The sequence below is a fragment of the Lepidochelys kempii genome, chromosome 4 (assembly GCF_965140265.1).
Source record: "Lepidochelys kempii isolate rLepKem1 chromosome 4, rLepKem1.hap2, whole genome shotgun sequence".
Classification (NCBI taxonomy): Eukaryota; Metazoa; Chordata; order Testudines; family Cheloniidae; genus Lepidochelys; species Lepidochelys kempii.
The window spans coordinates 137,334,916-137,360,044 of NC_133259.1; the positions used below are offsets into that span (position 1 = coordinate 137,334,916).

The 25,129-nt window shown below is 40.9% G+C and overlaps 1 protein-coding gene across 4 annotated transcripts in view; it reads left to right on the forward strand.

Annotated features, from left to right (window-relative positions):
• EXOC6B (exocyst complex component 6B) overlaps window positions 1-25,129 on the forward strand; it is a 450,651-nt gene that overhangs the window by 194,205 nt on the left and 231,317 nt on the right. For all 4 annotated transcript variants that reach the window (XM_073343016.1, XM_073343018.1, XM_073343017.1 and 1 more), the window contains exons 7-8: window positions 7,564-7,740; window positions 16,188-16,256. In XM_073343016.1, the coding sequence (XP_073199117.1) occupies window positions 7,564-7,740; window positions 16,188-16,256 (246 nt within the window). The remainder of the gene's footprint in view (window positions 1-7,563; window positions 7,741-16,187; window positions 16,257-25,129) is intronic.

Here is a 25,129-nt window from a genome sequence, read left to right on the forward strand (position 1 = left end):
AGGTGCCACAAGTCCTCCTTTTCTTTTTATGCTTGATCCGGAAAGTCTACATGAACAGTGCACATTTATTATACCATACTGAGTACAGTATTTGCAGTTGCTTGTATTGAATCAGCGTCACAATCTCGATTTCAGCAATGGGATGGGCGAGGGTGTGGTGATCACGTTACTGGGGAGAGGAGAGTGGGAATTTGCAGGAGAATCTGTCCTTGGTGTTAACATTGAGGTATTGGAGAGCGTTTACTCTTCAGTGATTTAGGGTTTTCAAAATTCTTCTTAAGACCGAACATCAAGTAAAAATCACGTTCTTGGGCCCCGTTTCCTGCACTGATGGTGAATTTTGTCAGATTTACTTTGGACAAATTGCACTCCATGATAACCAGTTAGTGCTGAGAAAGCAGATAGGCAAAAACTCTTATCGTCCTGACAAGTGATTGCATTTTAGTTGAAACTTAACAGAAGCTGTGTTGATGTGTTGAGTTTACACCTTGCAGTAATAATACACGCTTTGATCTGATCTGAGAGTGATTTTATAACTTTCAAATGGTTCTTTGGCAGAGAGCCAGCCACATTATCATTTTTTATTCACTTTCTTTTTTCTTCCCCTGTAGCTAGTCTGCTTTTTTAATATTGTTTTAAGGAATATGTATTCCATTCCTAGGGATATTCTTTAAAGTTCTACATCTCAGTCCATTAGAGGGGTCCATAAAACAATCACAGCAGCAAATGTTCAGTAACTAATCAAAACCACTAAAGCTAACCACAACAATACTTCAGCCCTGTTTAAATAATAAATCGTGCTTTGCTGTGCCATATCTACTATCTCATCAGGAAAGAGCTAATTAGATTCTTTATTTTAAAGTAAACATTGTCAGTTTCATTGAGGGGTGGAAGCAATGGGAGTGAAGATGACACATGCTTTGCCCTCAGCGCTGGCAAACCAATACAAAAAAATCGGTGTGTTGCTGTTTAAAACTGTTAGTTCCTAAAGTTGCTGATATATTTGAAAAGGAAAACATTGCTAGGGCCTTGTCAGGCAACGAATAAAGGAATGCATGGCCTGACACGTAGCATATCCCTACCCATTGGTTCGTTGTAAGTCTCCCAGGTAGTTACACTTACCTGAAATCTTACTCTTCATGAGAGTTTGATCTGGAAGCTAAAAGTACAAGGCTGGACTCCAGAACTTGAAGACTTGTTTATGAACTGTTAGTTAAGGGTGATCTTTGTGTGCGTGGGGGGTAACTATCCTTTTCCTTTTACACCTTCACTGAGAATTTAGCACTACCCCACGCTGCTCTACTCTGGCTGGGAGGTGTCACCTGTAAGTGTTTGTGGGCATGGCGAAATAGCCAAGAATGGCAATTGCAGAATAGCTGTCCACTTTGGAAGTGATTTAAGCCAAGCTGCGAAAAGGAAATCAGTGCGGAATAAGTGTGCCCATTTTGGGATTTAATGAGGAATAGCTCTTGTGCTTTAAATTCACACCCAAGCTTGTTTCGCAATAGCTTCCCAGTGTGGACAAGCACTGAGAATGGGAAGATCGCTTATTTTCCTTGTCTTTTCAATCTGTGGTCTCTCTCAACCTACCAAGGATTGTTAGTGTCAGTTGTGTGAGTTTTTTTTAGTTTAGCTGGACACTTTCCAACTGTGGAACTGAGCAGAAATCTCCAACCTGTTTCAGACCATAGAGCAGTGACTAGTCATCTGATGGTTAACACATTTAGGTCATCAGTGACTTGGTTTTGATCCTGCTACCTAGGGGTGGTAGGCTCTGTATCGCATTACCCGAGCCATCCAGTTCCCACCTCCCCCAACAGGTGCTCTTTTTAGAAGGGCTGTAGTTTGCCTGATCAGGTCAGTTGCGCAGCTGTTGGTATGCACAAATGAAATTGGCCTGCCCCTGCACTAGCCTTGTGAGCAGATGAAAATGACTGTGCTTAAAGGGAATTTAAACTACGTGGGTTGTTAAATTTAATGTGCGTTGTGAACAGACATTTGTTTCTTAACCTCCCTCTTTTTTATTGTCACATTAAGCAGAGAGTACAGAGATGGATAGTTCTGTGTAATAGAGGCAGTTCTACAGAATAATAGAAAAATGCACTTGCTTTCATGTAAACCACACCAAAAGAAAAGGGTTTTTTTGAGGGCCCCCCACCTTGGCCCCAGGCCAATTTTCAGAGGTCCTGTTGGAGTGTCGCTTACACTTTGATGTGGTTTCTAACGTGTGCCTCTTCATTGGGCTCCCTACAGATGCCTTTATGTGAAACAGAACATTAAAATCCCAATGTGCCTCTGATGCAGGTCATTTTTCTTCCTTTATGTGCAATGTCAAACATACTGTCCAGCTTTCTCCCAGCCAGAGCCTGGGACGGCAGTGTGTTCACACGTGTGCATGTGTGTGTAAGGTGCAGGCAGCAATGGAGCTCCTTGGCAGTTAAACTCACACTTCTCCATAGCAGCTTCCTCTGGGCCTCTCCCTGCTTTTCTCTCACGCAAGGTGAAACTGAAACCTTGGTGACTTCACCCAAGTCTTCAGAAAATTTGATATTTCTCACTTACAGGTCACTTCAGTACAATTTGTGTCTTGCCAAGATTAAAAAAAAAACCCCACAGACACACAAAGCAAATCTTTTTTTTTTTTTTTTTTTTTCTGGCATGTACTTTATAGAGCTCGAGTGTAACATCTAGACTACAGATCTAAGAGAATCTGTTTCTTTTAGCATTGTGAACTAATTCTCAACTTCATTGTCGCGTTTCTGTAAGAATGTCTTTAACATAGCTGAAATGCAAGCTAACATAGCATCAGATCAGTGTTTTAGCAAGACTGAGCACTGTAGCAGTACAGGAATGTACTTCAAAGTGATCAGCTATGGCTGTGTTGCTTTCGTTAGGTGTAATGTATGTGGTGGTTTTTGTTTTTTGGTGTAAGTGAAGGAAGTAAGAGTTAGTCCTTTAGGAAATGTAGCACTGAACAGCGTTTTATTTTTATGATCGGAGACTTGTGTGTAATTCATAAAAGCATACAGCTGCTTCTTACATGAGGAGATGCTCTTAGTCATTATGGGAATCTCTCTAACTGCCTTTCGTGGATCTGCAGTGGTAGAATAGAGAATACAAGGGGAAATTCTTTTTAATAAAGATGGGCCTGGACTCAAACCACATTAAGAACCTCAGAGCTGGGTTCGGATCTGAATTCATTGCTGAAATTCCTTTTTCTCTAGTAGGCTGAATCCAAACAACCTGCACTTCAGGAAAGTTTGGGTTTGAATCTCGACTTAGAACTTCCAGGTTTGGGAATAATCAGGTCTGGGGGGGTTTGCCCCTCCTGTTAGAGAGATATTGTTTGGTTGTAGGATTTTGGTTCAGACCTGTCTAGTGTTCACTAATTAACAAATATACTTTTGCACTTATTAGCAGAAACAAACGTAATTACCTGCACTCTGTCCAAATAAAGGTAAGTCACCTACGAGTGGTGCACGGTGGGAGGGAGTATCACCTGATCTCTGTTCGGAGAGATTTTGGGTAATATGGCCTCTCTTGCTATTAATTCTGTATTTCAGCTTAATATGCTAAAACCTATTGAATACTTTTAAAGCTTAGAGGGTGGAAGTGCAGACTCATTTACCTTCAGCATGCTCACTCCACTGAGTTATTTTTTTCCCCTCTCCCTTGACCAATGTCACTAATTTATTTCCTATACAATTTTTCTTTGAACTGCCCATTTTAGGATCTTTTAAAGACTAACGTTTCATGGGAAATTTTGTATTAGGAGAAAATTTTGCTTATACTCTTTTTAAAAAGGGTAAGAGGGAAAATGATTCTATAAATCTGGGAGATTTTCATAGAAACCTTAGGCTTCAATTTGGTATCATTTACATTCAGTTCACTTTAGCACTTCAAAAAAAGAAAAGGAGTACTTGTGGCACCTTAGAGACTAACCAATTTATTTGAGCATAAGCTTTTGTGAGCTACAGCTCACTTCATCGGATGCATACTGTGGAAAGTATAGAAGATCTTTTTATACACAGAAAGCATGAAAAAATGGGTGTTTACCAGTACAAAAGGTTTTCTCTCCCCCCACCCCACTCTCCTGCTGGTAATAGCTTATCTAAAGTGATCACTCTCCTTACAATGTGTATGATAATCAAGGTGGGCCATTTCCAGCACAAATCCAGGATTTAACAAGAGCATCGGGGGGGGGGGGGGGAGGGAAAAAACAAGGGGAAATAGGTTACCTTGCATAATGACTTAGCCACTCCCAGTCTCTATTCAAGCCTAAGTTAATTGTATCCAATTTGCAAATGAATTCCAATTCAACAGTCTCTCGCTGGAGTCTGGTTTTGAAGTTTTTTTGTTGTAATATCGCAACTTTCATGTCTGTAATCGCGTGACATACAGAGAGATTGAAGTGTTCTCCGACTGGTTTATGAATGTTATAATTCTTGACATCTGATTTGTGTCCATTTATTCTTTTACGTAGAGACTGTCCAGTTTGACCAGTGTACATGGCAGAGGGGCATTGCTGGCACATGATGGCATAGATCACATTGGTGGATGTGCAGGTGAACGAGCCTCTGATAGTGTGGCTGATGTTATTAGGCCCTGTGATGGTGTCCCCTGAATAGATATGTGGGCCCAGTTGGCAACGGGCTTTGTTGCAAGGATAGGTTCCTGGGTTAGTGGTTCTGTTGTGTGGTATGTGGTTGCTGGTGAGTATTTGCTTCAGGTTGGGGGGCTGTCTGTAGGCAAGGACTGGCCTGTCTCCCAAGATTTGTGAGAGTGTTGGGTCATCCTTCAGGATAGGTTGTAGATCCTTAATAATGCGTTGGAGGGGTTTCAGTTGGGGGCTGAAGGTGACGGCTAGTGGCGTTCTGTTATTTTCTTTGTTAGGCCTGTCCTGTAGTAGGTGACTTCTGGGAACTCTTCTGGTTCTATCAATCTGTTTCTTCACTTCCGCAGGTGGGTATTATAGTTGTAAGAATGCTTGATAGAGATCTTGTAGGTGTTTGTCTCTGTCTGAAGACTTCATTCACTTCCGATGAGTTGCTTTGGCTTGAATCAGAGTATCTGAAAGCAGAAACAAGTCCAGGATTGAACGTTGGAAAGAACAAAAGCATAGTCCCCTTTTTGATGCCTAATCCTTGGTATATGACGTTGCAATAGGTTTATGTGGAGTAGAGCTTCTAGTAAAGTAGAGACTCTGTGCAGAATTTGCCTCTCTGTTTCCCAGTTGTTCATCCTGTTTGAAGTGTCACAATCACCAGGAGGATTTCTCTTGTGCAATGCTAATGGACAGACTTTTGCCTGGGACAGTCTTGCTAAAATCTGTCCTTGAGTCTCACTCTTAGGTCTCTTTGGAATGGTCTCTGTGCTGTTTGTTGCTCATCTCAGCCCAATCATTTTCTCTTCTCATTGAAGCTTAACCTAATTATTTTTTTCTGCTGCTTTCCAACCACTAGAGGTCAAGATTGTGCTACTGCACAGTACAATAAGTAGCTCCCAGGCATTTAGCATTTAACTCCATCGTTCTACTTTCTTAGGCAATGACGTCCAGTGCCAACTGTGATTTTTTTTTTTTAAATCCTTTGATTTGAACAGTTGCATTTATCTATTAAGAATGAGTAGATTGTGTTACATGTATGTACATCATAAAAGTATGTTAGTCTCGTGACGTAAAGCAGATCTTGGGGTATTTTGTGCATCAAATATAAAGTGATGTAGCATGCGAATATATGGGCTTCAAAGAGCCTTATCTCTGTAATATGGATAAAATAACTGTATTCTGTCTGCTGCAAATTTCTGCACAACCAGGCTTTAAAAAGGAGCTGACATTAAAGAGACTCTGTCAAAATAAAAATCATACTTTAAAAATACATTCCTTACTTGTTATACTGACACCTTAGATGTTTAAAAGCAAAATCTTTAACCACCCTAATTTGCTTTTCACTATTTATATAGTTTGTTTGTTTGCCTGATTTTTCCTTCAGTTTGGGCAGTGGCAATAGATTAAATTAATCTTTTGGTTTCTAATCCGGTTCTCTTCCGTGTTTTTCACAGTATCACACAGCTGCAATGCCTGGTGTTGCAAACCGTGCAAGAGAAAGTTTACATCCATGCACTCTTTTACAAAATGCATTCATTAAAGCATATGCCTTCAGATTTGGATTTTGGAAACCTTCTGTTCTCTTCCCCCATTGCGGAAACATATATAATCAAAATGTCCCCTTTCTCTTCTAATGGGTCTTGCATTAATGTAGAGTGCATATCACTCTTGCTCTCGCTAACAACCGAAACCTTGGTTCTGTAGTCCTCTGTCTCCAAAGTTTGTGTATTGAGTTACTCAGAATAAATAAGAGTGCTCTATGTGTATCTTGCCCATGCGTGATGTGTGGCCAGTGGGATTTTCACTGGTGCAGAGATGCAGTTAAATACATGGGTGCCTGTTGAAATTAAATCTGGCACAGGGAGTCAGTGCAGGTATGAGGTGAATCTGTTTTTGAAAGGGGGAAAACCTATGCTTAAAAAAACCCCCAAACAAAAACTCTTTTGGGAAGGACATTCTGGAGAATCCAGTGTATCCCAACAGGGTTTTCATGTTTAGGCAATACTTGATATAGTTCTACTTGTAGCAAGATATCAGTCCACATCTATAGCATCAGCTCTTCTACTGCTGGGCAGGCATTTTTTTTGTGGCAGATTAAACGGGGCTTTGCAGTTGTGTATAGGACAGCGTAACACCTATGTATAATCCCAGTTTTGAATTTAAGCCCTCTTACAACATACTTTGGCATTTGGGGCTAAGCAATTTACCTGTCTCTCACAGATACTATGCTCACTAATAAAAAGAAAATCCGCACCCAGTTTCAGGTTAGTAGATGTGTGCTTTTTTTTGCATAACATCCTTCCCTAGAAACAAACCTTTGGTTGTAACACTTCCTACAGATCAAGATCATAGAATCATATAGCAATTTTCCTGTGAAGGGATCTCTACTGGTTCATCCATTCCAGTACTGAATCCTGGTTATTATCTCACTGAGAGAATTCCAGTTGGGTACCTTTACAGATTATGTAAATTAACAGTGCACAATTACATTCTCCTGGGGTACCACAAAAATGCTTTCAGGAATCTCTGGGGTCCAGATGTGGAGGGCTTTCTGTTCACATGGGTTGAATAGAGGAACATATCCAACAGTTAAGTCAGCCCTTTAATTTATCCTGTGACAGTCACCACATGGCCTGTGGTCTAATATCTCTCCATTGGTGTTATAAATAGATCAATATGGCAGCATGATGGGTTTGGAATTGTGATTTGTGAACGGTCATGATATTGTTTGCATTAATACATAATCACCTGAATGGTTTTGAAATGAGTCTTCTGGTGTTTGGAATATCTAGGTTAGAAAATACGTTAAATAAATTGTCAGTTCCATCATGTGTTTGTGGGTTTTTGTTTTGTTTTTTGTCTCATATTTGTAGCATTTTCTGAACGATTACATCTTTTCGTCCAAACTAATAAATTATTGAATGTCATCATAACTTTTAAATCTGCTTTTGTTCTAGGCCCAGCAGCAAAGAAACCTGGATAATATTGTATCTCAGCATCCCAGGATAGGTGGTGGAAAGAAATACAAGAAAGATGTCTGTGCAAGCTCAGATCTGGAGGTGAAAAACACTAGCCCCATGTCTGAACAGGATTCGGGGATCCTGGATGTTGAAGATGAGGAAGATGATGAAGAGGTACCCATATAATATAAAAACCAGGAGATTGGATGGCCCAGGGCATTGTAAATGGGACATTTCACATCCCAGTTTGTCAGCTCATATTTGCCCTACATTGGTTCGTATCATGGAAAGATGTTTAGTGGACTATATGAAATGAGTAGTTGGTTCTCAGTATGGTTCATAGTGAACTATGGACGACATCCCAACTGGCAATCTCTGCGGAGAGGACAAAAATTAAAATGAGAACAGAGTGAACTACCCTTTTCTGTACTAGGGATGGTTCCTCCAGTCCTTCACTTATTAGGAATCATAGTCTGATGTCTTACATAGCCATTTAAAATTTGAAAGAAGGAAAAAAGTCCATTAAACAGATACTGTGGCCTTTGTGGAATTGTGCTTTGATGTATATATTGGCTGACAATGAAAGCACATTTTCTGTGTTCAGAGGCTTAAATAACTTGATTATAAAGATTCTGTCTCATTAAAAACTTGAGCCACATAGTAGAATTTTCAGTGTTTTGGAATCTCTTGCTTCTTTTTTCTACCGATTAGGAGCCAAATTCTCTACTGGCGTAGCTCCATTGAAGTTTAATCGTTATTGCCAGTAGATAAAATATATTGTGTCATATACAACCTTTCTGGCCCTTGCTCCTGGAATGCATAATCTCCCTTCCTGCTGTTGCCTCCCCACCCCTAAGTCCGCGCTTCCTTTTCACCAACTTGATGCCTTCTCCCCATGATCATCTTTCTCCAGCCTGTCCCTCTTTGGAACCTTACATTTATGTGTTCCCAATTAGTAATTTTAAAAATAAGGAATAAAAGCAAACTTAATTCGTTATGGTTTGAGCCTTCAGAGTGGTTACAGATTATTTAGTGGAGGACTGCGAATGACCCAGTAAGTGATAAAATTGCAAACTTTATTTACTATAAAGTAGGTAGTTAAGCAAACAGGCATTACAAACTAACCATACACTGCACTGGTACTCATATTCTGAGATGAAATGATGCATTTAGGGGTGATCAGTCCCTAAATGAGGAGAATGGGTATAATCCTTTCTCTAAGGGATCTTGATGGTGGATGGGCATGCCTAATCTAAAATTAGCCTGCTATCCTTTTTATAATCAATTATAATATTGCCCCTTAATTAGTTAACGTTGAATCCACCTTTTACCATATCTGTATTTCTGTTATCATAATTAAATATTTTCGTTCTCATTGGCTGTTTAACATTAAACATAATCTTAATTAGTATCTGCGTAAATGCAGTACCAATTACTATCAATATAGATAGCATTTTCCAAAATATTAACACTTCAGCTCACACTTGTATAAGCCAGATAGGACCAAAACATGTTTACAACATGACCTGGGGTTTGTTTATCTCCAGCTTGCTTTTAAATTGTCTCACTTCACTTTACTCACTTTTTACGAGGTCTCACGTGACTATTTGAAGCTTGCTTTTAGGAAATAATTTTTTGGGCCTACTCACATTTCTTTGCAAATATAAGCAAGCATCCTATCTACAGGCAGCCCCTTTTTCTACCTACTGTGCTGCAATCCTTTCATGCCAGCAGCCAGGAAGGAGAACAGAGCGTCAGTCCCTTCATAGCAGTGAGAAGATGGGGTAATACACTGATCTTCAAAGCTGTGGCAAGGCCCTCTGGTTTTTTTATGTTGCACCAATACTTGATCCTACAGCAAATTAGAAATTGGACAGAAGTTAAACATAAGGAGAATGAATAGGAAAGGTATATTTTTAGGAAATAAATACAAACCTGTAAATGTACTCATAATATTTGATTTCCCCCAACCTTTATGTTCTTGGATAGTTGTCTGCATTCCATGCTGCCGTGGAACGTCCACTTGGCTGCAGAACAAGACGCCGGTGCCCTATAGAAAGTGGTTGGTATCGCTGAAGAATTTGAGACTAATGTGCCACAGTGCTACAAATACCTGCAAGTTGTAAATATCAAGGAGGGAGAGGAATTACTTAGGAAAGCAAAACTAGTATTATAATATCAGTAGACAGGGATGAAATTAAGGAAGAAGAAAATTTAGGCTGATCTTAGGAGAAACTTCCCAACAGTTCCATTTATTATGCAGTTGAATAGTCTCTCGGAGGAAGTGGTGGCAGATCCATTTGTTGGCAAAATAAATGGTAGGCTGGCAGAACACTAGTAAACTTACAGTAGGGAATAGTTTTGCATTGACTGAATGATGGATGACTGAAGAGATCTTTCATTTCTAGATTCTTAGTAAATAAGCTTTCGTTCCTGGTTTAATGATACCTTTTGGAAGATAGTTCGTTTAAATTGGCAACAGGACTAATGTCTTTGCAGAAACAAGATTCAGAGCATAAATGAGTAGTTGCTGTCCTTGGTGATGAAATGAGTAGTGAAACAGAAGTGTGTCCAGAGGGAGTGCTAATGAAAATGGCAGGGGCTAGGTGCCTTGTCAGAAGCAAGTGAAGAAATAAAGTTTATTCAGTTTGCTTAGAATCATAAAGCATGAATATAAAATGCAGCTCCTGTTTGTTGTTTCCTTACTAACTCTTTGGAGAGAGCAGTTCCTCAGGGGCAGGCAGAGGAAGTGTTTTTAACTATCCTAATCGGATTTCTTCCACTTGGAGAAAAAAAGCTCTTTGGAAAGGAAACAATAGTTTATTAGTGCAAATACCGCTGTTTTCATCTGGAAGGGAGCACAGTGAAATGCAACCATTAAATGTCTAGGAAATTGTATGTGAGTAAAATATTAAGAACATGTTTTTCAGTAAGGCCTTAAGCCTGCTTGCAGCTTTGGAGACAGTCACACTTGTTAGTCATTGAAAGCATCCCTAGCCTCTCCTCTTGAAGAGCCCCCTCAGTTTTTCTTGTTTCCACACTCACAAGTAGGCAGAAATCAGACCACCTGCTGCCAAGGTTAGGGTATCCAGGATTTGAGATTGGATTTTCCAAATTCAAGTCAAACTAATTGACTGTTTTTAGGGCTAAAAGCCCCAAGGGTGAATAAACAATGTTGGCTTGTTTTGTATGAAGCCACCATCTCGTTATGCACTCTGGTGGGTTGTCCCCACCTTGCTTCTTTAAAAGGAAGGAACCAAGGCAGCCAAGGAAATAGTCTTAAAGGAAGATTTTCTCCTCTTGCACTTTTCTTCCTCCACCCTGTGGAGTGCATAGGGGAGCTCTGCATCTTCTGCACCATATCACTTTCTCCCCAGAGGGACTGATTTAGGCTTACCTTTCCCAGGGAAAAACAGAGCACCACTGACAAAGAAGCCAGGAGAAGTGTCAGACAGCCCTTTCCCATGCAGGGAACAGTAGGGTAAGGGCAGATAGACTAAAGGCCACTGAAACCCTCTGCAGCAGCAGCCCTGGTTCAGCACAAAAGCCAGTCCAGGACTTCTCTCTACTCTTTGGAAAGAGACCAAGCCGGCAGACACTGATTCAGCCTGGAGAAGGACAGTGAGAGGCCCTAGGACTCATCTCTAGCCATTCATCCATTTATCTTCACAATTAAACAGGAGTGTTTCCCCTTGGGCTTTCCTCAGTGGGGATCACCCTTCCCTTGCAAGTAGGCCTGGTGGCTAGGACATTTTGTGGTGGTGATTTATTCCTCAGAAAGTCCCATGTAGCTGACTCCTAATGTAGTGCTTCAGACCATCTGGGAATTACTCAGTCTGGGCTAGATTAGATATTCTTTACCCTTCTTGTTCTGAGTGGGCCCTTTCTGCTCCCACGGATCATTCTGACTCCCCACCCACATGGGGTGCTCAGTCCAAATAGAGCACATACCTCCCACCCAGCAAAATGCTAAGTAATGGCAGAGAGAGAAGTTAGTGCACAAGAGCCTCCCTTCAGTGATCAGATGTGTCCCAGTGTAGATTGGTGTTTATTCTCCTTTTTTCAGTTAGATAAGAGAGAGCTGTGCAGACCATATTCAAACAGGGCAAAGACCTCACACACCCTCTCCAAGAGGGTGCATAGTAAATTGGCTTTCTCCATTGAAGGCATGTCCTCTCCTCCCTGGGAAGGAGAGGACCCAGAGGCTCTATTCGAAGGATCTGGTGGCCAAAAAGAGAGGAAGGATGAGATCCCAGATCCTTTAATAGAGAAACAAATCTGGTATGTTTCCTCCCTGCATGCTAATGAGAAGCACAATATCAGGGCAGACTGGCTGAGCAGATGTGGGTTAGACTAAGGAGAACGGAGTCTTTATCTTAGAGTCGTAGAATCTGATCATTTAAATCTGCCCATGGATGATTTTGGATCTAAGGATGATAACAAGATGGCAAAAAACCCTGAACTTCAGATTTTGTACTGGTGCCTGTCACCTTAGTGTCAGAGAACTTCCAGAAGAAGGAATCCAAATGCTGCATTGGTAGGCCCAAGGGATTATTCTGCTCGTACCCAGCATGCCTGGCTATGGGAATAAAAAATACAATGCTCCAAATAAATGTGTTGGCTTTAGTCAGCATTTTTGGAGCAGGCAGACTGAAAAAAAAAAATCCTTGCATCTGAACATTAATAGTTCCTCCTGGAAGACTTCTCAATCAGCTGTGTCTGATCCAGAGAGCACCACTCTTTTTTTTAATTTGTCTCCATCAATAATTATGCAAAAGCCATGCTAGTCTTTTGTGAGAGATATCTCTTTACTTCCAAAAAGAAAAGGAGGACTAGTGGCACCTTAGAGACTAACCCATTTATTTGAGAAAGCTCATGCTCAAATAAATGGGTTAGTCTCTAAGGTGCCACTAGTCCTCCTTTTCTTTTTGCGAATCCAGACTAACACGGCTGCTGCTCTGAAACCTGTCGTTACTTCCAGTCAATCAGAGTGTCTTGCTGTCAGCATAACCTCAGCTGGTAGAATGTGAGTCTGAAGGACTCTCCAGTTAGCTCCAGTATTGTGCTGTTCATGCAGATAAGATGGTGCTTAGAATAGCTCCAGCCCTTATTACTAGGTTAAACTATGGCATGGTCTAGGTGTTCATAGGGCAACTGAAGTACACCTAGACCACACAAGAAGATGTAGTAAATCTGCATTATTGTGTACTACCCCCAACATGGGGTTAAAAGCCTCAAACCATCAATATCCATCTGGATTAGGTGATACATGTCGCAGCTGTACAAAGCAAGGAGCGGAGTACCTCTATTCGCAATCAGAGCTTCGTCTTTAAGGCTAGTGAACTCATTCTGGGCCAAGAGAATCTATCCACTGTATGCAGAGAGATGTAGGGTGGCTGCCTATGAGTTTGCTAAATATTGTAAATGATATTTAAACCTCAGTGGATGTGGACTTTGAAGAGGTGTATTGTAGATATAGTGCCTGAATGGAAGGTTATAAAAAAAAGTAATCAAAGTAATGGGCTCCCCATCGGAAGTTCTCAAAAAGCAGTTCCTATCAACTCCAGAGTGAAAGATCAGTGGCTCTTTTATTACTGAGGTTCAGAAAAATGTATCCATACTTACATGAAAACTTTCTATCTACAAGTAGCAATATCCATAGATACAGCCAATTCTGGACAAGCTTGGGGCCAAAACAAAAAAGCAGAGCATTCCTTAGCTGTCACCTAAGTCAATGTATGTCTGTTTCAGAGCTAAGAATTTGTTATAAAGGTTAAGCCAGCTAGAATCCTGAGTCATAGAAGGTAACCCAAGTTAACCCAGATGGAAAGGTTTGGGCTGCTTACAGGGACTGACGGCTCTGCCTCCCCCTCCCATCCTGCAAATGTGCTGAAGACCAGAATTAGAGTTTGTGGGCTTCACTGTTTGAAGAAAGGAAAATTTCAGGTTAAGGATGGGATGCACTTGCTGTTCATGAAAGTGGAGAAAGGAGATGAGACTGAGGTGCTGATGGCAGAGTGTAGTGGCCTTTTTATTAAAAGGGGGCTTTAGGTTTCTTTCACTGCAAGCTTAGAAACATCTCTGCTGCTCCTCAAACCTCAGAAACACAAGCTTATCTATGAGAGTAAAACGAGTGCTACAAAGAGAGATTCCACACCGTAATCAGATATATGTTGGTTGTGGTATTGTTCTTCACTTCAGTGTCTAAAATACTCTTCATCTAGCTATTCAGGGGTGATTTTCAGTGATTGTTCATTTCCTTTTCCTGCCAGTATGTGGCATTCCATCACAAACTATATGTACTGAGCTTTGCTTTTGTATTGCAGTAAGTATTGTCAGAGCGGCAAGTTCGTAAGCAACATGAGGTAGTACAGACATCAGTCTCTAGGGCGTCTCTTGCCAACCTACCATAATTCCGGTAGGGTTTGTGTACAAAACTGTAATGGCCAGCGTCTTTTTGTGACGGGAGGCGGTGAAAGTTACGCAAGAAACTACCCAGGGAAGCTAACGACTGCTAGGAGAGCAATAAATGTATTGTTCCAGTGCAGTAGAAAACAATGCAGATTGTTGGGCAGTGTTTTAAATTTGCCACAGTAGTTTGTTTCAAATACTTTGTACGTGCAAAAGCATACAGTGGACAGAGTCTGAAAAGAGTTCAAAAGGCTGGGTGGGTTATTTCATTCACCCTTAGAGTTGGAGCGCTGTGTGGAGGGAACAGTCTGTTCTTTTCCTCATATTAAGTCAATCTCAGGTTAACACCCTGCACAAGAGGGTAAAGGATTTGAACACCTCCACAAGGATGTGTGTGGTTTTTAAAACAAATATTCTATAGAATTTGTGCATGATTGTCTGAAAATGCTTTAGATAAACAGTTTAAATCTTAATATAAGGTCTTGATCAGGGGTCTGCAGTTGTTCTAGAGCAATAGCTATTATATTGTGTATGTCTGGGCTTTAATATTTTTAAGGAAATACAGAGATTTTTTTTAAAAAAATTGTGGGGTGCTCTTGTAAGAGAACTCCTCTTGTGAATCAACTCCCCTTCTGCTTCCCCCAACTTGCACCTCTTCGTTAGCAAAATATTTCATTTGTGGACCACCAGCCATGGCTTCAAGGACTGCTAACAATCGAAGAAGAGTAATTATTTGTTGTTAAATTCTAATTCATGGGAAATCATTGGTTAATTTGGTCGTTATATGTTGCGAACAGGTGAAGTCCCTTCCCCCATTACTACTGTAGATTTATTACGGGAGCCCCATTGTGCTGAGCACTGTACAAACACATAGCAAGAGAAAGTTCTTGCCTGAGGAGTTTATGCTCTGTAGCCTGGTCTACACTTAAATCTTTTGTCAACATAGCTACAGTACTGGGGTATGAAAAATCCACCACTGTGCTGACTTAAACACCTGGTGGAGATGTGGCTAGGCCAGCAGAAGAATGCTTCTTTTGTCCTAGCTACCGTCGCTTCGGGAGGTGGAGTTACTACAGTGATAGGTCAGCCCCTTCTGTCACAGTGGTGTGCATAGAATCATAGAATATCAGGGTTGGAAGGGACCTCAGGAGGTTATCTAGTCCAACCCCCTGCTCAAAGCAGGGCCAATCCCCAACTAAATCATCCCAGCCAGGGCTTTGTCAAGCTTGACCTTAAAAACTTCTAAGGAAGGAGATTCCACCACCTCCCTAGGTAACCCATTCCAGTGCTTCACCACCCTCCTAGTGAAAAAGTTTTTCCTAATATCCAACCTAAACCTCCCCCATCTACACACTGGGGTTACGGTGGCATAGCTACGAAGCTGCTGCTGTAACCCCTGCAATGTAAATAAGCCCTAAGTCTACACTTGAAATCTAGTTAAGACATAACACGGTGAGGTAAGAGTGATAGGAGCACACGTTTACTTAGCTCCTGTGGACAATTAGTACATTTAGGTTTTGTTTTAAAAGATCGGAGCAAGCTATTGATATCGGTAATCCCACTCGACTGCCCGTTGCCTGTGATTGTACATGACTGACCTGAATAGATCCATAGGGTGAAGCTTGTGAATGCTGAACCTCACATTCATGCACAGTTTTCTACGGTCTCGTACTTTCTGCCTCTCCCGTGTGTGCTTTCTCAGCCCTGCGGCAGGCTCAGTAAGCAGTTTTTAAAAAATGGCTCAACCTGTCCTTTAAGTGAGTTAAGTGTTGATGCCAGTCCTGGAGAAGTACCTTCCTGCTGGCCAGGTGCGGCACAGATCAAGTCAGTGACAGCTTCTGCCAACATGCCTCAACCCTTATCAAGGACCAACAGCTCATTTAGCAACCATGGCTGGTCACATCTTTTGCCTCTCTGCTGAGATGACTAACAAAGGATATGAAGACGGTATGTGTTTTTTAGAGAGATTGATGCTCGGAGTGCTGGGTGCAACATATGTTGAATTTTGCTGCTTTGGTCAGCTTGCTCCTGCTTTAAAAATCAAACACTGAACAGTACTTACTAGCTATTGAAATTCATTATAACTGAAATCCTCAGCATGCAGTCTATAGTATGTCTGTATATTCCCACACACTATGTACTTTATTTGTAGCCAGTTGCTTTGTAGATTATATGTTGATCCTCTTGTTTTCCATTTCATGTCTTTGTAGGTGCCTGGTGCCCAGGATTTGGTGGATTTCTCGCCCGTGTATCGATGCTTGCACATATATTCTGTACTGGTAAGTAGGTCTACGATGGTGTTTTCACTGTACAGTTTGTACAAATGGCACGGAAGTTTACCCTGATTTTGAATGGCAAGATTAGGTGCAGCTCCTTATATCTATGTAGACAGTCTTGGAAAGAACCTGTTGCATAACAAGTATTAGTGTCTGCTTATGTTCACCTTGAGAGAAAATGCAGTATCTAGTAAAATTAGAATCTCAGCAGCATGTGACAAAGGGAAGCAAGGGCAACATTGGGAGCCCACAGTAGAGGAAGGACTTTGAGTAAAAACCAAACAGCTATTTTATATTGGCAGACTGCAAAGATATATAAACCATTTTCTTCAGCCACAACAGCTTTGAGGTTTATAAGGAGCCAAATACAATTTCTAGCTTAAATATATTTCCCTAAAATAATTCTTCTTTAATCAAAATAACTGTTATATCAATGCAAAGTAATGTATTGAGTAATCAAGAAAGACAGCAGTTTTAGGTGGTGGTGGTTGTTTATTGCACCTTCCTTCTTTTGAAGACTGGAGAATTTCCAATCTTTAAAATCATATGGTATGTAACTAAATCCACAGTTTTACTGTCTTGGCTCAAGCTTTCTAGAAGTCGGACTTTTGCCATTTTATCTGCCCTGAAAAACATCAAGATATGTTTACATGGCTGTGTAAGTGATAAGACCATTTTCTGCTGCATTTTAGTCAGTTCTTGATCACTGTTGTATATTAAGAGAAAAATAATCATGTGACCCTGATCATCAGTTACACACAATGGTGGAAACCTTCCCACAATAGCAAAAATGTTACCTACCACATTGGCACTCCTACTTACCCAAATATTTCCCTCCAAAAAAAAATAAAAAAAAAATACAAAGATAAAAATTTGTAACTAACAAACAAATCAGTCAACCAGCCAACAAAACCAAGAGCTTTTATTTTGAAAACAGAGACAAACCAGAGACTTTGTGAAGTCCACTAGGGAATTTGCGATCATCTTTACTTGGAAGGCACTGAGGTGATGTTTGGCAGTATAAAGCCCCAAGATAGATAGATCATCAGCAACTTTAGAGCCCGTTAATTTTCTGTCCACATTTGAGATGATGGATCTAGAATTCTAAATACTTGCTTTGTTTAGAAGGGTGGGTCCACTTAAAATCCAATAAAATTCACCTCTAATTTTGGTAGGTTGCTAGACAAAATGTGGTTTTCCAGGCCTTCCAGTATATTGATAAAAAGTTACTCCCTTCAATATGAGCAGAGAAAATGACCTTTGTGGGTGACACTTCAGCCATTACTCCCTTGTGTCATAATTTTTAGACTGCTGCAGTAATTCATCTGAGCCTTTCAAACTGGAAATCCAAAGACCTATTCGTCTGCAGCTGTTCTTTAATGACAGTAACCCACAGTTGCTGAAGAAAGGTCTTCAGCTTTCTCGGCCACAGGAGAACCCTCTAAAGTCAAGCCAGCACATAAGAAGAGTGCATGGTTTCTGCATGTAATCGAGCAGCTTTGCCTCCCTTGCAGCTGTGGAGACAGACCTAACAGAGTTGTTTCTTTTATGGTACATCTAAAGCCAGTCCTGCCCCCCCCCACCCCCCCCCAGCAATACCTACACATGAATTTGCTAAAGGAAAGAAATCATCATAAAAATGCAAATATAACCTTTTTGTCTTCATCTGTTAGTAATTATATAGCTTTGGCTACAATGCCATGATACTTCATTGGCAATAGAAAGTTAACCTACCCAGAATGTGTTCTATTTTGAGTGTACTCTGTCTTGGACAAAGACAAAATACTACATGTTGGATGCCTGCTTCAGGGAGTGTGCGAGTGTGCTTACCATTGTCTGAAGCCCTTGGTACATTTCAAAGTGTCATTTGATTTGGAAAAACTTCAGTTGTACATAGGTGTATATGTATATTTAATTTAAAGCAAAATCAGAGGCTCTGTTCTCATAGCTTTGCATATCATTGTTTAATAGAAGGCTGTATATAATGCTATTATGTAAAGGGTGAAAACAGGACATTAGTTTTTTGCATCAGTGTATGTTCAGAGTATTGCAGTCTGTAGTGCATATTTATCTTCTAGATTGACATTATATTCTGGTTTACATAATGGTGCTTTTACTGTTCATCCTTTATCATATATAGAACATGGCTGTATATTCCCCTATTGTATGCTAGAGAAATGCTACTTCTATAAACAGATTCCAGGCTAACGCTCCACGCCGCTGTTTGATTGCTTTCGGCTGCAGCTGGAAGTAAACCACTAGCCAGCCACTATGCTCTGGGAGAGAGTGCACCTGGAGCCTCTTTGATGTGCTCAAAAAGTAACTTGAGATGGGAAGAGTCATGTTAGATGAAGTCCATCCCTCTTCTGGGGATAGAATATAGACCCCCAATGGATACATGTCTGAATGATTAAATTATTATTCCTTTCTGCCTCACGTAGGCGTGGGACTCAATGTTTGTAAAGTGCTCTGAGATACTAAAATTGCTGTGTCAAATATTAATACTTAGCACTATTATAGCATTTTCCATCTTCAAAATGCATTGTAAACATCAACCCTCCCCACATCCCTGTGGAAGAGGTAGGTAGGTGTTATTCCCATTTGACGGAAAAACCTGAGGCAGTGAGGTCACAGAAGGAGTTGGCGACAGTGCTGGGATTAGAATTTAGGAGCTCTTCTCCCCAGTCCTCTGATGAGCCCACTAGACCAAACCCCTACAATACAGAATCTCAGCCAAAAGGCCTAGAAGAAGCAAGAAAAAGGCAGAATTGTCAAGAAGACGTGTGTAAAGCAAGAGCAGGGAAGTAAGGCAAGCAACCATAAAGGAAAATTATCCTTTTCCTGACCTGTGGTTGAATCCTGAACTGGTTTTCTAGGCCCAGCTAGTGTTGAACAATATCAAAGATTGGACAAGTACCAAGGGAAATGGCCACATCAGTGTCAGACGGAAGGCTCATAATATAATAGTTACCAAAACCTCCTAATATTTGTCATTTACAATAGTGTTATCTAAGTGCTTGGCCTGCAGTTACAAAGGCCTACTTTGAATAAACATTGCAATATTTATTATTTTTAGTGAAATCGACCTTCCAGTCACCTCGGTTTTATGGCTGTGCTGCTTATAAATTCCCAAAGGATTATTTGAAAAATCCTACTCATATCTGCCAGCCTTATCAGCAGGGCAGGAGTTCACATATTGTAACATGAGGTCAGCTTTCGGTCATGGTCTTGCAGACGGGGCCAGGCACCTGTAAATCCTTCCTTCAGCAACTAAAGCGAAGTACAATATCAAACAGGCAGTGAGACTTTTCCAGGAAGCGCTGAACTTTTGCAGGAAGGGCAGAGGAGAGGGAAAGAAAGTGAACAAGGGTCAGGCTGTGGTTAATTGAGAATTGGTCCTTGACTTGGTAACAGAGCTAGGGGAGACAGGCTATGATAGGGATGCTTTATGGGACTATTTGTCAGCAATCCTTTACTCTGAGAAACCAGCTGACTAATAATGGCTGTGGAGCCAGATGGAGATAGACGCCACTTTAAATATATACAAGCAAAAGAAAATATGACAAATGCACATAAAAACTGTGTGTATGTGGTATACCCCTCTCCTCTTTTAACGGCTTATAGTGTACTTTGTTTGGGACAGGGACACAGATATGTTCTTCTGATATGCTTGTACGGTGCCTAGCATAATGGGGCCCTAATTCTGCTTGGGATCTCTGGATACCACAGACATTAATATTTTAAATCCTGGAATTGCATGCAAAAAATGAACTAGAGAGTTGAGAGAGCAAATGCATCATCACTGAGACACAGTGAGGCTAAGCAATTTGCCTTAAGTAGCACAGGGAGTCAGGGAGAGAGCCTAGAACAAAACCCTGCCTCTCCTCTATTCTAACCAGTCGACCAAAGTTAACCCCCCGTCGGATACACACAAATAACAGAATATACCCACTTTCTGTTTAGCAGCAATATATTTAAAGACATTTACTTACAATTAGCCTATAAATCTACAACTTCATTACGTTAGTGGTCTTTTCAGAGGTAATGGATCAGTATGCAGAATTGGTTAATGGATCCCTGTACAAAGCTGAGATGAAAGTACAGTATTTGGGTGAAATGAATCTGCCATTGATATTTATTATATACTAGGTCTTCCCTCACCCAAATGTAACTCATAGAAAAGCTGGTTTGATCAATATCCAAAGTAAAGTAGGACAGATTGGGTTTGGGTTAGATGGTTTGTTTATCTCGTGTGGCATCTGTATAGCTGTTGGCAGTCTTGGATTTCGAACCCAAGAGATGGAATTGCTTTGCTTTACATAATATAAAATGAAAATTGATTATTGTGTTATGTGTCCTGTAAACTGAAGGGTGTAGAGAGGGGAACTTATCCCAAACCTGGAACGTAGCAGCAGTGAGACAGTCAAAAACAAAATCTGCTACAGTTGCCGAGGAATCTGCTTGGAACTGGCAGGTGACACTGTGATTCTGGATAAAGGAGACTGGAAGGAAAAGGTTTGGTTTTTTAAAATCATTTGAAACACTTCTGAATACTTACTGTCGGTGCAGTTCAACACCTTTGGCTGTGGTGTGCAGAAATGTTAAAGGGAGAACAAAGTTCCTAGTTCAGGCCATGAATATTGTTTTCTAGGTAGGTCTACAGAGCCTGCAGAAGCGAGCCTCCCAGCCTGGGTCAATAGACGTGAGTGAGCAGGGCTCACGCTAGTGCTCTAAAAATAGCTGTGTAGACAGGGATTCGGAGTTGTTCTGCGACCTGAGCTGCAGCTTCACACTACTGTCTACACAGCTGTTTTTAGAGCATTAATGCAAGCCCTGCTAAGCCGAGTCTGTTGACCCAGGCTGGGAGGCTCACGTCTGAGGGCTGTGTAGACCTACCCTGTCAAGTGTTCATTTTGTCTTCTCTAGACCTCTTTTTTTTTTTTTTAACTTAAGTTAATTGATTGCCAGTTAGCTCGAGATACTTTACACACGTGTAAAGACTGGTGTGGGCAGTCCCCATGCTTTGATCCTGCCTACGGTGGGATCAGCCTCGGGTAAAGGTCAAGTGGCCTACAGAGTTATTTAAAAAAAAAAAAAATCTACAGTAGACAGTGCTTTAAGGTTTTATGCAGCTCTGCTCCTGTTTTCATCTCATCCCCTTTCATCAGTCACTTTATTGTCCTAGGCCAGGTCTATACTATAAACTTACATCGGTATAACTGTCGCTCAGGGGTGTGAAAACTCCAGACCCCTGAGCGACGCCGTTACGCTGACCTAACTCCCAGTGTAGACAGCGCTAGGATGATGAGAGGGCTTCTCCCATTGTAGACCTGCCCTTAAAAGTGGGGTTCAACTCTCAAAACTATGTAAAATGTGCCCTTTCCTACTCCTCACGTACGCAGGTGTTCTCTCTGGAAGTATTCAGCCATTTGCTTACTTCAGTGACTGCAGCAAGTGTTTACTGCTCTATTTCAGTTTGTCCTTCAGAGCCAGCACAGCTTTGGGAATGGGAGCTGGACTCATGCGTCCGCAGAATTGTTAATCGAGTGTTGATTGCAGAATGTATACAGTTAGTGATTCACGAGGCACAAGGGAACCCAGCTTGACTTTCAGATTCCAGGCTGAATTTTTGGCACTGATGGTTAGAAATAACATCCTTTTACGTTCAATGAGCAGATTAAATCTGGAGTTCTTGAGAGACCATATGAGTCTCTTTCCAGAATCATAACTTAAATGTCATTATTTATTTGTCCTAGCACTTTTCCTCCCTCCTAATAGTCCCTTCTCTGTTGTATTCATGTTCCTCTTCTTTCTGACTTTCTGCTCTAATATTTCATTTGCACTGGTGACTGCCAGTTGTTTCTTTGTCTGCCTCTTGGAAATATTGATTGTGACGGTTACTTTTCTTTTCGCTCCTTGCCCAACTCTGCAAGATTAGAGGTGCTACAGTATAGATAAAAATCTCATCTGCTCATGCTTTTGTAATAGGGATTGGAGTAGTTTCTCTTTTAAGAGCTGATCATCACTCTTATTCTTGAAACTACTGTTCAAGTAATGTAGCTTGCAGACTTCTTTTTCATACTAAAAGAGATGCTTTCTTCTTTGAAACACATATTTATTTTATTCACTGATACTGCAATGTGGAGGGTCTGTTAATTCTTATTTTCTAGATCAGGGCTGTGAAGTTTGTTTTCACTGTGTCCTTGGGAATGTAAAGCTATTAAAAAGTTTCACCTTTTCTCTTGAGATTTTTTTTTTTGTTTAGTGGAAATTTTTCCTTCTAGAAATATCTAACTCCTAGTTCATCTCAGTTGCTTTGCAGATTGTCCCATCATTCTGTTCTGGCGTATCTCACTGTCTGCTGAGTTGGCTGACTCACCGGTGCCTGGTGGAGTTAGATAGCTGTAAACATGGTACTGAGATCATAGGGAAAGGCTAGGGTGAGATACTTTGTGCACTGGATTGATAAGGACACAGGAAAAGCCATTAGAGTGAACTGGTGTCAGTGACCTGAGATAACTGCTCTGTACTACGTGCTAATGGACCCTGGCTAGTGTGTCTGTCTGTAGTGGCCATAGATTTAACTTTTTGTAATTGTCATATTGCTCTTTTAACCTTGTGACCTTACTACCCATGGGGATACAACTTGACTTCGATCAAAGAAGAAGCAGAGAAATCAGTGTTCGTTCTAAGCTGGCTAGATATGATCACAGTGTTGGCTCTCCAAGTACTCAGTTTGGAAAACAGCCATGTTAGGGAAAAAGCATATAATTCCTCCTAAATATAGTGGCAACGTACTATAACCCAAATGCAGGATCCTTGTCACCTGAAGGTAGGGGTTGCAAAGCATGATTAATCCAGGGCTTCAAGTCCCTTTCACAGTGATCACCATTTTTTATTTATTTACAAAACTAGGTGAGCCTTACCTGTCTGTTACACTGCATATGTAGACTAGCAAATTGCAGATACATTTAAACTTTAAAGCATAACTTTGCTTTTTCTCTTGATTCAATCACATCAGTTGTTATCCCAGTGGTTAAAATAAGGGGTTAACCAACAGTCTTAGTTGCTCCGCGGAAGGTAAGGGGTCAGGACTCAGACAACAGCTCGTCATGAGAGATTATTCATTTTAAATGGTCCAGAACATGGAATGGATTGAGTTTTCAGTATCCCCAGCACTACTTCTTGTTTTGCTCAAATACTGACCCAGACTGACCTTGCTGAGTTTGTGAGAGGGTCACAGAAACATTCTGAGTTTGAAGAACGCTCTGACGTTATGGTGAAGATCTTCCGTGGTGGTGTCAAGGTGCAGTGACCTCTCAGGAGGAACACCACAGTGATGGAGCCAGTGCTGAAGAGGAACACTGATCTGAAAAGAGTTTTCTGAAAGTGTATTGGATTAGAGTGAGAACAAGGTCAGCCTCCATTAAGTTTGTTTTCCTAGGCAAAACTCGGTTAAACTGGAGGGGAAAAGGTTCTCTCTGCCTGCCTAGCAGATCTTCCCATGTTAAACCTCTCCTCCCACCCTCAGATTTCTACTTTGGAGCTGCTGTTCTTTCCACAGCTGGATCAAAACCACTCCTTAAACAGCTGTAGGTGATGCAGTTGAACAGTAGGAGACTACCTTCTGGGACTGAATATGATCTACTGCCCCTACATTGATGGTGCCCCACGCCTCTGAGTTGTGCCTGGATTGTATTGTCTCATGGAAGTGCAGGGTCTTGCCACTAGATTGTCAGACCATGCTCTTAGCCTGACATTCTGCATACTGAATTCATTTCCTCTCTTTTTTTTTTTTTAGCAAGTGATACCAATCGTGTCTATGTGATATCCGCCTTTTATTTTGTTACTTTATAGTACCCAGAAGTTTGGTACCCTTGGTTCCTAAGAGTGTTTATATTCAATAGAGTAAGTGAAAAGTGTGAACCTTTAAAATGTAGCTTGTAAAGAAAGTTATGAATGTGAGTTTGTCTCGTACGGTCCAACTATTTGCATTACTAAAGCAACATATTTTCTCCCGACATAGCTCCTGAGAATTGTCAAGTTCTGACACTCAAGCTGACCAGAAACTCCCATTCCTAAAGAGGACTGTGAAATAATTAGCCACCCTGTTTCTGTGAATCACATAGAATAGAATAGAATAGAATAGCTTGGTGCATAGCTGTGTTTTTGCTCTTTCCCTGCTACATATGTAGTTTAAGTACCTGTGTGTACCTTAGTTGGGAAATGATTGTCATCCTGTTTTGAATACAGTCTCTTTTTTATGAAGGATCTTGAGTTGGCTGAAAGTTAATTCTCTGTCTGTTTACAAATACTTATTCAGGAAGGGGTGTGCAATTTACAGGACAGACTTATGACGCATACACCCGCTATTTCAGGGGCACATGCCTTTGTTCAGGAGAATGTGGAAATAAGGCACAGCATGTACAATGAACAAATGATGCCCTTGCATTCCAAGAGTGTGGTACTAAAGCGGCTTGCTATCTGATGGGATGGTGATGTTTTAATGATGGAGAGATAAGAGAAACACATTGAGTAATGTTCTGAATACCAGTGCCTCTTCAAACTGCAACTGGTGGTCTACTTAGGTCATGTTATATGGATGACATGAGGCAAGAGCAAAGATTCTGAGATCTGATCTGATAAGCACTCTGTGTGCAGTAATGTATTTTGCAGTATGTATAATAAAATTGCATATAGCTTCGAGGCTGACTCAGTTTTGCAAAACCTGGACTCCCTGGAATCACAGGTTTAAAATCTGGCACAAATGATTCGTCGCTTTAGCCTTCTGAAGTTGTTAATTTGAGTTCTAAGAGGCATACTGTTTGTGGATCTGTGGGGTGAAATCTTAAAAAATCAGAGGTCCTATGTGCTAC